Source organism: Leptodactylus fuscus, chromosome 5 (assembly GCF_031893055.1).
Source record: "Leptodactylus fuscus isolate aLepFus1 chromosome 5, aLepFus1.hap2, whole genome shotgun sequence".
Classification (NCBI taxonomy): domain Eukaryota; kingdom Metazoa; phylum Chordata; class Amphibia; order Anura; family Leptodactylidae; genus Leptodactylus; species Leptodactylus fuscus.
The window spans coordinates 105,886,186-105,899,558 of NC_134269.1; the positions used below are offsets into that span (position 1 = coordinate 105,886,186).

Consider the following 13,373-nt stretch of genomic DNA (forward strand, 5'->3'; position numbering starts at 1 on the left):
CATTCCTATGCGAATGCAGACTTAGCAGTGCTGAGTCAGTTTTGCTCAACTACACATCTGATGCACACTCGGCACTGCTACATCAGATGTAGCAATCTGATGTAGCAGAGCCGAGGGTGCACTAGAACCCCTGTGCAAACTCAGTTCACGCTAATAGAATGCATTGGCCAGCGCTGATTGGCCAATGCATTCTATTAGCCCGATGAAGTAGAGCTGAATGTGTGTGCTAAGCACACACATTCAGCACTGCTTCATCAAGCCAATACAATGCATTAGCCAGTGCTGATTGGCCAGAGTACGGAATTCGGCCAATCAGCGCTGGCTCTGCTGGAGGAGGCGGAGTCTAAGATCGCTCCACACCAGTCTCCATTCAGGTCCGACCTTAGACTCCGCCTCCTCCGGCAGAGCCAGCGCTGATTGGCCGAAGGCTGGCCAATGCATTCCTATGCGAATGCAGACTTAGCAGTGCTGAGTCAGTTTTGCTCAACTACACATCTGATGCACACTCGGCACTGCTACATCAGATGTAGCAATCTGATGTAGCAGAGCCGAGGGTGCACTAGAACCCCTGTGCAAACTCAGTTCACGCTAATAGAATGCATTGGCCAGCGCTGATTGGCCAATGCATTCTATTAGCCCGATGAAGTAGAGCTGAATGTGTGTGCTAAGCACACACATTCAGCACTGCTTCATCAAGCCAATACAATGCATTAGCCAGTGCTGATTGGCCAGAGTACGGAATTCGGCCAATCAGCGCTGGCCAATGCATTCTATTAGCCCGATGAAGTAGAGCTGAATGTGTGTGCTAAGCACACACATTCAGCACTGCTTCATCAAGCCAATACAATGCATTAGCCAGTGCTGATTGGCCAGAGTACGGAATTCGGCCAATCAGCGCTGGCTCTGCTGGAGGAGGCGGAGTCTAAGATCGCTCCACACCAGTCTCCATTCAGGTCCGACCTTAGACTCCGCCTCCTCCGGCAGAGCCAGCGCTGATTGGCCGAAGGCTGGCCAATGCATTCCTATGCGAATGCAGACTTAGCAGTGCTGAGTCAGTTTTGCTCAACTACACATCTGATGCACACTCGGCACTGCTACATCAGATGTAGCAATCTGATGTAGCAGAGCCGAGGGTGCACTAGAACCCCTGTGCAAACTCAGTTCACGCTAATAGAATGCATTGGCCAGCGCTGATTGGCCAATGCATTCTATTAGCCCGATGAAGTAGAGCTGAATGTGTGTGCTAAGCACACACATTCAGCACTGCTTCATCAAGCCAATACAATGCATTAGCCAGTGCTGATTGGCCAGAGTACGGAATTCGGCCAATCAGCGCTGGCTCTGCTGGAGGAGGCGGAGTCTAAGGTCGGACCTGAATGGAGACTGGTGTGGAGCGATCTTAGACTCCGCCTCCTCCAGCAGAGCCAGCGCTGATTGGCCGAATTCCGTACTCTGGCCAATCAGCACTGGCTAATGCATTGTATTGGCGTGATGAAGCAGTGCTGAATGTGTGTGCTTAGCACACACATTCAGCTCTACTTCATCGGGCTAATAGAATGCATTGGCCAGCGCTGATTGGCCGAATTCCGTACTCTGGCCAATCAGTGCTGGCCAATGCATTCTATTAGCTTGATGAAGCAGAGTGTGCACAAGGGTTCAAGCGCACCCTCGGCTCTGATGTAGCAGAGCCGAGGCTGCACAAGGGTTCAAGCGCACCCTCGGCTCTGATGTAGGAGAGCCGAGGGTGCACTTGAACCCTTGTGCAGCCTCGGCTCTGCTACATCAGAGCCGAGGGTGCGCTTGAACCCTTGTGCACACTCTGCTTCATCAAGCTAATAGAATGCATTGGCCAGCGCTGATTGGCCAATGTATTCTATTAGCCTGATGAAGTAGAGCTGAATGTGTGTGCTAAGCACACACATTCAGCTCTACTTCATCGGGCTAATAGAATGCATTGGCCAGCGCTGATTGGCCAGAGTACGGAACTCGACCAATCAGCGCTGGCTCTGCTGGAGGAGGCGGAGTCTAAGATCGCTCCACACCAGTCTCCATTCAGGTCCGACCTTAGACTCCGCCTCCTCCAGCAGAGCCAGCGCTGATTGGCCGAATTCCGTACTCTGGCCAATCAGCACTGGCTAATGCATTGTATTGGCATGATGAAGCAGTGCTGAATGTGTGTGCTTAGCACACACATTCAGCTCTACTTCATCGGGCTAATAGAATGCATTGGCCAATCAGCGCTGGCCAATGCATTCTATTAGCGTGAACTGAGTTTGCACAGGGGTTCTAGTGCACCCTCGGCTCTGCTACATCAGATTGCTACATCTGATGTAGCAGTGCCGAGTGTGCATCAGATGTGTAGTTGAGCAAAACTGACTCAGCACTGCTAAGTCTCTGAATTCGCATAGGAATGCATTGGCCAGCCTTCGGCCAATCAGCGCTGGCTCTGCCGGAGGAGGCGGAGTCTAAGGTCGGACCTGAATGGAGACTGGTGTGGAGCGATCTTAGACTCCGCCTCCTCCAGCAGAGCCAGCGCTGATTGGTCGAGTTCCGTACTCTGGCCAATCAGCGCTGGCCAATGCATTCTATTAGCCCGATGAAGTAGAGCTGAATGTGTGTGCTTAGCACACACATTCAGCTCTACTTCATCAGGCTAATAGAATACATTGGCCAATCAGCGCTGGCCAATGCATTCTATTAGCTTGATGAAGCAGAGTGTGCACAAGGGTTCAAGCGCACCCTCGGCTCTGATGTAGCAGAGCTGAGGGTGCACAAGGGTTCAAGTGCACCCTCGGCTCTCCTACATCAGAGCCGAGGGTGCGCTTGAACCCTTGTGCAGCCTCGGCTCTGCTACATCAGAGCCGAGGGTGCGCTTGAACCCTTGTGCACACTCTGCTTCATCAAGCTAATAGAATGCATTGGCCAGCACTGATTGGCCAGAGTACGGAATTCGGCCAATCAGCGCTGGCCAATGCATCCCTATGGGAAAAAGTTTATCTCACAAAAATCACAATTACACACCCGATAGAGCCCCAAAAAGTTATTTTTAATAACATTCCCCCCTAAATAAAGGTTATCCCTAGCTATCCCTGCCTGTACAGCTATCCCTGTCTCATAGTCACAAAGTTCACATTCTCATATGACCCGGATTTGAAATCCACTATTCGTCTAAAATGGAGGTCACCTGATTTCGGCAGCCAATGACTTTTTCCAATTTTTTTCAATGCCCCCAGTGTCGTAGTTCCTGTCCCACCTCCCCTGCGCTGTTATTGGTGCAAAAAAGGCGCCAGGGAAGGTGGGAGGGGAATCGAATTTTGGCGCACTTTACCACGTGGTGTTCGATTCGATTCGAACATGGCGAACACCCTGATATCCGATCGAACATGTGTTCGATAGAACACTGTTCGCTCATCTCTAACTATCACTTATGTGACCTGACTTGCCAATGACAGTCCAATTTTATGATTCTTAATGACTTTCATCCTGGCTTTGCCAGAGTACTATTGATGGTGGGCTATGCAGAACAATTTGGCAATAGATACATGTACAATTTTTTTTTCCTTTTTACTTTCTTTATTAGTTTTCGTAGTTTTATACATAACAGCCTAAAAGAGGTTGACCTCCACAGAAAGGATAAACAAGATATACTCAATAATCGAAAAAAAAAAGTTTTCTGGTGCAGCAGGGAAATCACTTCAATAGTACAATACAGTACAAAAATTAGGCAAAAAGTAAAATGGAAACTATATGGTGACACAATAGGAGGGAGTGTTTTAGGCTGGGTTCAGACGGGGATTTTTGGCTCGGATTTTGATGCGGAGGCCACCTCAGAATCTGGTCCAAAAAATGGCTAGCTGCGACCGAATGCCGATGCAGTGCATACAGTGCACCAGCATCCAGTCGCGGAATTCTGCTCCGGATTAGGCCCAAATGAATGGACCTAGTTAGGAGGGAGGTGTCATGCTGCAGACTCTGTGGCGGATTCCACCGCCGAATCGGCAGCAAGAAAGGGCAGGTCGCTTCTTTTTTCCATGAGCGGGAAGAAACCGCTCGCGGAAAAAGGAAGTGAACGGCTCCGATTGTAGTCAATGGGAGGCGTTTTTTGGGGCCGGATTCTGATGTAGATTCCACGTCAAAATCCGGTCCAAAAATCCCCGTCTGACCCAGGCTAAGGAATAGGAATGGAAGTCTGGGGAATATAGAAAGAATATCCAGGGTTCCCAGATCACCCCGGTTTGTCACCCAGGGAAGCGTTGTTTTCGTACATTAGGGACTCCATGTATTGAATTTGTAGGATCTCCTGGAACTGGTTTGTGACTGATGAGGCCTGTATACAGTTGGGTATAGTTTGGACAGCAGACAGCAATTTCTTACTGTGAACCGTGAGGATGAACAGTAGAAGGGTGGCTGGACTACAGTCAACAGTGAGACCATTTACTTTATGAATTATTTCAATAACTTTGGACCAGAAGGGATGAGCAGAGTATTATGGTAAATCACAGGGAGCAATTCAGGGACCCTGTACCACCAGGATAGAAATTTAATGTTAGTTTCTAGTGCTTTGCATGAGACAGAGAACATATGACAGAGTCGGAAAGCTGGAAAGCCTGATTGCGTTGGTCAGGTTTGAATGAGGTTCTTATCTCCCTTTTCCTCCGTGGCACAAAAGCAGGATAGGGTTTCTGAGGGGATCCAAACATCAAGTAGAGATAGGAAATGGAGGCATTGATGTTGCTATGTTATGAAGGAAAAGTCATAAAGTATATGAAAACGAGTGAGCATAGTGCATCCCAGTTCTATCTGAGCAAAGGCAGCCTTAAGAAAGCTCCAGTCCACCAGGTGAAATGCCTTTTAGGTGTCTAAGGAGAGTAACATAAACAGGATGTGTCTCCTCTGAGTGTGATGTACGATAGAGAAAGTTTTGAGACTGTTATCACAAGGTCTCCATAAGGCCGTCCAAACTGCTCACCAAGGGCTTAGCGTACAGTTTGCATTTGTGTTGATTACTGATATTGGTTGAGAGCTGGTGCACAGTTGAGGGTCCTCCCTTTTTTAGAGTTGACTGTGATGTGGGAATGCAAAAAGGAAGAAAGTGTGGATCTGATACCACTGAAATAAAGGTCAAGTGGAGTGAGCTTGTCACATAGAGTTTTATAAATCAAGCAGTGTACCCATCAGGTCCCGAATCCAAGCAATTTTCCGGGAGCAAAAGGCTTTTCAAGAGAAGACACCTCCTTTCAAGATGGTGTAAGGAGCTCTGTCTCATAAATGTACTGTGTTAGGGACCTAGTGGCACTAGATGTTTGACTTTTAGAATTTGAGGTAGGGGGAAGATTATATAATGCCTCATAATAAGCTTGAAAATCAATGTCTTCAGTTAGATAAGAGACTCTTCCCACGGCGTCCCTCACAAATGAGATACATGTGAAAGATTGTCCACCCCAGAGGGCCCCCTAATAGGCGGCCTGATTTATTTCCCCCACTTGTAGCAGTATGTACAGACCTATGGCAGACGCTGTTGCTTATGTTTTAAGAGGAGCTGATTTTTATGGCATGTTGCAATTATTCATGGGCAGATATGCACTGATGTATCTTTTTTTACTATGTAGAAAAACCTGGGCTGCTGCCCTTTCACCCCAACAGATATGTGTAACAGACATCATTTTTTTTTGCCTGTCTTTACATTCAGGACATACATGAACAAGTTATTTGATATGTATGCTAAGTATAAAGGCCAAAGACAATGTTAATAGAGCCTAAATACCATATTTACTGTTTTAATGCATGCTGGTTTTACAATGTACAGTGAAAAAACTAAAACAACTTCAGAAAAGGCAGAAGTGTTTGACCATGTTTGACCATGCAAAGTGTATTGGAGTGATTCCTTATTTAGAGAATTAATAGAAATCAGGATTGTTAAAGTTTATCTGCTTTCCTCTAGACAGACATATTCCCAGTAAACATATAAATTCTAGATAGATATAGTTCATACCTCTGGAGCAATATAGTCAGGCGTCCCACAGAACGTATTTGTTTTAACATCTCCAAACATATTCTCCTTACACATTCCAAAGTCTGCTATCTTTATATGTCCTTCCATATCCAAGAGTATATTATCTAACTTCAGGTCCCTAAAATATGAGAAAAAAATGATGTACATTGTACAAAACATTCAATCACTAATAATGTCACTATAAAAGTAAGTTATAATGTCATATAGCATTCAATATTATATACTGTAGATATAACAGTCTTTCTGGTAAACATGACAGCTCAGATCTCAATCATAACTAAAGTATAAAATATAATGGATTTATTCACACATCCTTTTTTACTCTGACGTGTTGTCCATGTTTTACACATTTGTGTTCATCGTGCACTTTTGTTTTGTTTTTTTTTGTCCATGCTTGAACAATCTTTCAATGCCATGTTAAATTGCCATACTTTACAATATTTAGGATCTGTGACAGCATGGATGGCACCTTTGTGCTGTCTGTTATTTTCATGGATCCTTTTCCTTAATGTCATTACTGAGCCATAAAACTGACCAAAATAGAGCATGTCTCAATTTTTCCCTTGGACCAAGAGGAATTTGTGCTATCCATGGAAAACATACACAGCAACCTTCTGTTTAAAAATGGAGATGTGAATAAGGCCTCAGACTAAGAGAATTATCATATTTTGATGTTTTTTCGTTTTAAGTTCCATGACCAATGACCAGAAACCTCTAGTGTCACATGTCTACAAGGGAAAGAAAAGGTTGGGCAGGTCAAAGTACAACCATTCTAATGCTTCACTTTTTCTTGACATCTGCAGTCAAGCAATTGTTGGAAGATCCAGTTGACATGATCTGCATCTCTTGGCACATATTTCATCGCCAACTTTAGGTAGCTGGAGACCAAACATTCATTTGTCTGACAGTTCAACATGCATTGGCTCCCGTATACACATGCATGCTTGAACTGGGAGAGGAAAGAAAGTCATTGTGATGCATCTAGTGTCTTATCTCTTAAAGAACAATGCCATCTGCCTTCGAGGGAGAATTGGTAGGTCCTTATATATATTAGATGGTCAGTTGAACAGGTGGAAACATACGGGTTTGGTCTAAATACATCTAAGGTACAGTATATGGCCAGCTTGGGTCTATAACATACCTGGCAGTTAACACAGCTTAATTTATTTCTATCATAGAAAACAGGCTTTTTAGTATATTGTGTACATGGAACAATGCTGTGTAAAATGTTTAAAGAATTCAAGCACAGATGAACATTGACCATAATGATAAATTCCATTGGTAAAATGCGTTGACTTTATTGTGAAAATTCCTGCATTTAGCAGAAAATGAAGGCCTTCTGCTACATATTCCTTGTGCTACACATGAAGCAGATCATCTTGATATTAACTGGACTTCTACTATATTGACATAACTGTTAAGTTCTATTACAACTCTGTTACAATCTTTTTTTTCTGTGGACAGGTCCGTGACTTGAATCTTGATGTGCACCCTTTTCTATAAATATCAGTGTTATAAAGAACCTGTGAGTTACCTGTATACTACTCCTTTGGAATGGAGGAACTGAAGACCGCACACAATTTCAGCAGCATAAAAACTGTAAAGAATTGAAGCAATGTTTCGTTAAAACATAGCAATATGATATATACCAAATTTTCATTATATTTTATTATTGATAGAAAAAAGAAAATCAGCAGAATTATATGTAACACAATTTACATATACAACCAGTATACAGGTGGTGTCACACATGCTGTTATTTAGTTTTTTTTGTGGCAGTTTTTTAAACCAAAATGTCAAAAGAGGATTCAAAAGGAGGTACAGAGGTGGAACGTGTATCCTTCCTGCTACATTCACTTCTAACTTTTGTTCAAAAAATTGTTTTTCAGCAGGGTTTTTCAGAGTATGAACTACCCTAAGGCGTGAACGCATCGCGGTTCTTCCCGCAGCTCTTTGAACAGAAAGTTCACTGAGTTTTCCTCTGCGGACTTTCTGTTACAATTATATCTACGGGAAAGCTGCCGGCGTTTCCGTAGATATAATTGAAATGCTGTGATTTTCAAAAAAATTTTTCCCGCAAAGTGGGCATGGAATCCACTTTGCAAGTACTGTAAAAAAAACCACAATTTTTCCTGCAGCGTTTCTGGCCCGTGGGGCTCTGGCCTAAAGCCCTACATTGCGGAACGTACCTAAAGGCTTAGGCCCCATGTTACGGAAATGCAGCTTTTTTGTTGTTGCAGAATTTGTTGCGGTTTTTTGAGCCAAAGCCAAGAATGGTTACAAAAGGAATGGGAAATATATAGAAAACTCTGATACTTCTACTTTCTGTTCAACCCACTTCCGACTTTGGCTCAAAAAAACGCAATAATACCTGCAACAAAAAAAGCTGCGTTTCAGCACTGTGGGGCCTTAACCAAAAACAATTTAGAGGGATGGTTCTCACAAAAGAGACATTAATATATAAAAAATTTTACCAAAAATGAATATCCACATCCATCATTTGGTGTATGTTTTTTTTTTGTATCCAATAGTTGTGATCAAAGCTCATTGAAGGGGCTTATTCTCATGACAGTCAAATGGTTTTTCACCATGAATATGTAAATAAGGTCTTAGATGAGGGCTGTCCCTATAAAAGAAGTGGTCTTTTTTACAGCATATATCTCCTAGAAAAACAGCTTAAGGTAGGGACCCACATTGCAAAAACACTGTGTATTTTGGCTAATCCCATCCACACATTGCAGAAAAAATATGCTATTTTAAAAAACGCAATTGTATTTGCAAATCAATGCATGTCAATTATACCTACAGAATTGCTTGCGTATGGGTTTAATACTAGCTGTGTAAGAGAATCAATGCATTTCTGCTGTGGTCTTTTCCAAAGGCTAAAATCCCATGTTGTGGAAACACAGCTTTTCTTGCTGCAGATTTCGTTGCCTTTTTGACCCAAAGCAAGAATGGTTACAGAAGGAATGGGAAATCTATAGGAAGCTCTTATACTTCTCTATCTTGCTCCATCCACTCCTGGCTTTGGGTCAAGGAAAATTAAACAAAATCTGCAACAGAAAAAGCTGCGTTTCCTCAATGATGAGCCTCAGCTTAAGGGGAACGTATCACTAGAAAAAGACTTATTTTTTGAAGCAATTCTCTCTATAGCTAAGACCACTGACCCATCATTGTATCCACAGATTTACAGTAGTAGCATTCTGGATGACATTTATACAAATCTCAGCCATTTGCCATTGTGACAACATATTGATTTCAGGTAGGATTAGCTGTGAGGATAGCAGGCGAACATGTTGACTGAAATTCTGCAGCATGTTTATTCCACATTGAATGGCTCAATCCTTATAAAGATATTTAAAAAATACATTTAGGAAACATACGTAGCTCTGGCAAGATCAAATTTATGGCAGATTTGTATGTGGAACATGAGGTCTCCTCCATTGAGATACTCCATTACAAAAAATAGGTTCTCCTGTTCAGGAAATAAAGAAAGAGTTAATGTACTTAAACTGTAAATTTAACATTATAGTAAAACTCCATATTTACAATATAATCTACATTAATAAAATTCGTAATAATAAATAAATGTATATATAACTGTTTACAATCTTCTTACTATGACGCCCCTATATTGTCATCACTAGTCATTTGGTTTTTGAAGTTACAAAATGGGTCGTCTGTATATAGTCAAGGTGTCTGAAGTGGCTGTGGTATAAATGTACTTGTATCTGGAAGGTTTCACCAGTGATGAGTCAGATTCCTGGCAAAAACTGCACCACAGTAAGGCAAAAACTGCTCATAATAGCTCTGTGATGTGGTTATTGAAAAATACCAGTAGGGTGCTACATACAAGATTCCAAATAATGAAATGACTAAAAATTGTGCATCCCCAAATTACTGCTCATACGTCGGAGTTAATAACGGGTTAATTAACTCATTATGATTCACCACTGCCGCGTCAGCAGTGTATGGTAACCAAACTGATAAGTCGTCTCATCATAATCTGGGTTATGTTTTAATATTGTTCATTTGATTTTGGGTAGAAAACTAATATTATCAGTGTTTCCATGTGTTTAGATCAGTTGGTAGAAAACCGAACACAAAAAAAAAGAAAAAGCCCATATAAACAAAAAAGTTTTTGCATGGTTTTTACAGCCAAAGCTGGGTTTAGATAAAGAAAAGCAATCGGATATGTCTTTCCTTTCTGACGTCCACTGGTCCACTCCTGGTTTTCGTTCAACCCAAACATAAATTGTATTGTTTGCCTTAAATGGATATAACATTGATGGCTTATCTTTAGGATACGATGTAACTTGGAAGAAGCGGCCATTTGATGTAATTTCAGCCTCTTCTTATTCACTTCTATGGGACAAGGCTGTAATTACAATTCAGAGCTGTTACAAATCAGATGGTAAGCTATGTAAACAATGAAGGTATCACAGCTCTAGTACAAGAGTCGTGACCCTTCACATAGCAAATTAGTTGATGTCTTGTGTTAACACCCATGTTGGTGCCTTATTGATGACCTAAGGAAACTGGATAATCCCTTTAAAATACCCCAAATAACCCCTTTTCATATGCCAAAAAGCGGTGCGGTTAAAAATGTGGTGGAAATGCATTGTATTTTTTCTTGCAGTGCTTTTCACAGAAAGTCCAGAGTTTTCCTCTACAGACTTTCTGCTTTAATTATACTTATAAGGAAACCTCCAGCGTTTCTGTATTTATAATTGACATGCTGAGATTTCCAAAAACGTGTCGGTATGGGGAATCACAGCGTTTCCACTGCAGGTATTTTTCTGCCATGTGTGAACCCCATCCACTGCGCAGGGAATGTAAAATGACATGTGGGGCTTCAACCTTAGGGATTTAAAAAAAAAACAAAAAAAAACAAAAAAAACACTGTACATGTACAGCTAAAGTATGAGGATATTTAGGACTTGCTGGTGGTTCAGTGTCTTCAATTTGCATGGCAGGTTCCCTTTAATATTACATTGAATACACATGTCAAACTTTGTACTGTGAAAGCATTTATTCCATCTTCAGATGTCTTGTAGCCTGAATTAACATCTGAAATTGTGTATCAAAGACATATTACTAAAGTTTTCAACATGCAAATGCTAGGTATTATGGCTGCTCTCATTACAAGTAGGCCTATGTGTGACTCTACAGGGTAGACATGGTCCCACTCTTCAAAGTATGAAAGGCCTATTGACTGGCAGAATATCTCTTCCTTTGAAAGCCTTTCAAGTGCTGAGTGACCATCAAGCTGGGAAAAAGGTCAGAGAGATCCAGAAATCAATTCTGCACCAGCACGACACTTGAATTAAAAGGTGACAGAAAAATCTTTACACTTTGTCTGCACTGCGCTCTATCCCCTGCATTTTCTATTTGACTTTTAAACACCATCTATGATTGAATTGTGTATGGTAGCTAAAGGACAGGCTAGTAATTGGCTGTTAAATGAAGCACAAAGTGCACAGTGATTTATACAAGCTCTGCCTTGGTGGTGTCCCTGGATTAAGAAATGGGTTTCTATGGGTGTATACTAAAGAGAAGAAAGACATCATTCTATTGATATGTGAGCCGTGCAGGGCTCTGCATAGACTACACTGTGCTCAGAACACACTATTATCTTTTGTACTGTAACATCAACTATACTGAGCACTGAGGGACAATATTATTTCTGGACTATGCCATCATTTATTCTATGTTTTTAGGGAATATTATTATCTTATAGACTGTATTGTAAGGTACCGTATGCTATGTAAAATATCAGCAATGCCGTCCATAAAATGTCTGTTGCTCCAGACCTGGGTAGGTACTATGTGTCAAAGTTTAGCAGGGCCCTGAGGGATAGTTGATACAGACTTCATTCATAAATTAAATGTCTTTATCAGATATTTTATATCAGTGTTTCCAAACTTTTTAAGACTTACGGAACACCTAGAAAAAAAAAAGAATAATTTCCTAGGCCAGCCCTACCAAATAATTTTTACTAATAATGTCCTATGGGGGTGTTCACACTGCTGCTGGATGTCCGATCTGATAGGGTCTGTTAAAAAAAACCCCCCAAACCAGATGCCTATCATAACGTACGTACACTAACTAATGTTAATGTACCAACATTTTGTAATTGATGCTAGCAATGGACCCCACTAATGTTAGTGTGAATGCCCTCTAAGGCTGAGTCCCCACATTGCGGAAACGCAGAGTTTTTTTGTTGCAGGTTTTGTTGGTTTTATAAGCCAAAGCCAGGAATGGATTGAGCAGAAGGTAGAAGTATAAAAACTTCCTATACATTTTCCAATCCATTAGTAGCCATTCTTGGCTTTGGCTCAAAAAAACGCAGCAAAATCTGCAACAAAAAAGGCTGCGTTTCTGCAACATGGGGCCTCAGCCTTAGAATGCAGATAATGTTGCATGAAGGCATGCAGTCATCTTCCCAACTAGAGTTTTGTGGCCCCTGGCAAGTTTCTAAGTACCCCTTTTGGGAATCACTACTTTATGTTGTCATAAGTCTAAACCGATTACTGGGTGATTGTGAATACTTTAGTGTATGGTTGTTACAAATGGCTGTGTTGTGGAAATTATGTGTTGTAGCTATGTAGCTTTTTAAGTATCAGGCCATAAACTGTAGTGGAAACCATAGAAAAAAGTGCTAAATATACTTCATAAAGACTATTTAAGGGTGCATTCACACTACGGATACGGATACTGATTCAGAATCAGTCAGCGTATCTGTAGTGTGAATGCACCCTAACATGCTCGATGGTCAGTTTATATAATAAGTTGAATTGGGCTGAGCTATGAATTCTTTATCAGATCCATATCTACATGCACAACTACCACAAGGGGGAGACATAGAAATTAAGGAGCTAATAGTATTTATATCAGCATGAGGTCCCCACCATGTTTGTAATTAGACCATTACACCCTGATATACAGAGGCATGCATTAGACTTGTCTGTGAATGCAGGTAAAATGTCACTAGAGGGAGCCAAAGATCTTTGGAAATCCACATAGAAAGAGCTATGATCAGAGCTAATGATTTTTTGTGCATTTTAAAGTGATACCAAAATGACTATCCCTACCACTTTCATAGAGGCTATGCCAATTTACTGTGTAATTTAGTATTGAGGTAAGCAGACATTGGTTGAAACTAGATCTAGGATAATCTAATCTATATTCCAATGGTGACATAGTATACAGGTATCTCCACTAGAGATGAGCGAACAGTGTTCTATCGAACTCATGTTCGATCGGATATTAGGCTGTTCGGCATGTTCGAATCGAATCGAACACCGCGTGGTAAAGTGCGCCATTACTCGATTCCCCTCCCACCTTCCCTGGCGCCTTT

General features: G+C 41.7%; 1 protein-coding gene across 2 annotated transcripts in view; it reads right to left on the bottom strand.

Annotated features, from left to right (window-relative positions):
* Nucleotides 1-13,373, bottom strand: part of PRKCQ (protein kinase C theta) — a 98,001-nt gene that overhangs the window by 8,331 nt on the left and 76,297 nt on the right. The window contains exons 13-15 of one of the 2 annotated variants that reach the window (XM_075273947.1): nt 9,397-9,488; nt 7,548-7,610; nt 5,993-6,131 (exon numbers count right to left, since the gene is read on the bottom strand). In XM_075273947.1, coding sequence (XP_075130048.1) covers nt 5,993-6,131; nt 7,548-7,610; nt 9,397-9,488 — 294 coding nt within the window. The remainder of the gene's footprint in view (nt 1-5,992; nt 6,132-7,547; nt 7,611-9,396; nt 9,489-13,373) is intronic. The other variant, XM_075273948.1, reaches the window with a different exon arrangement.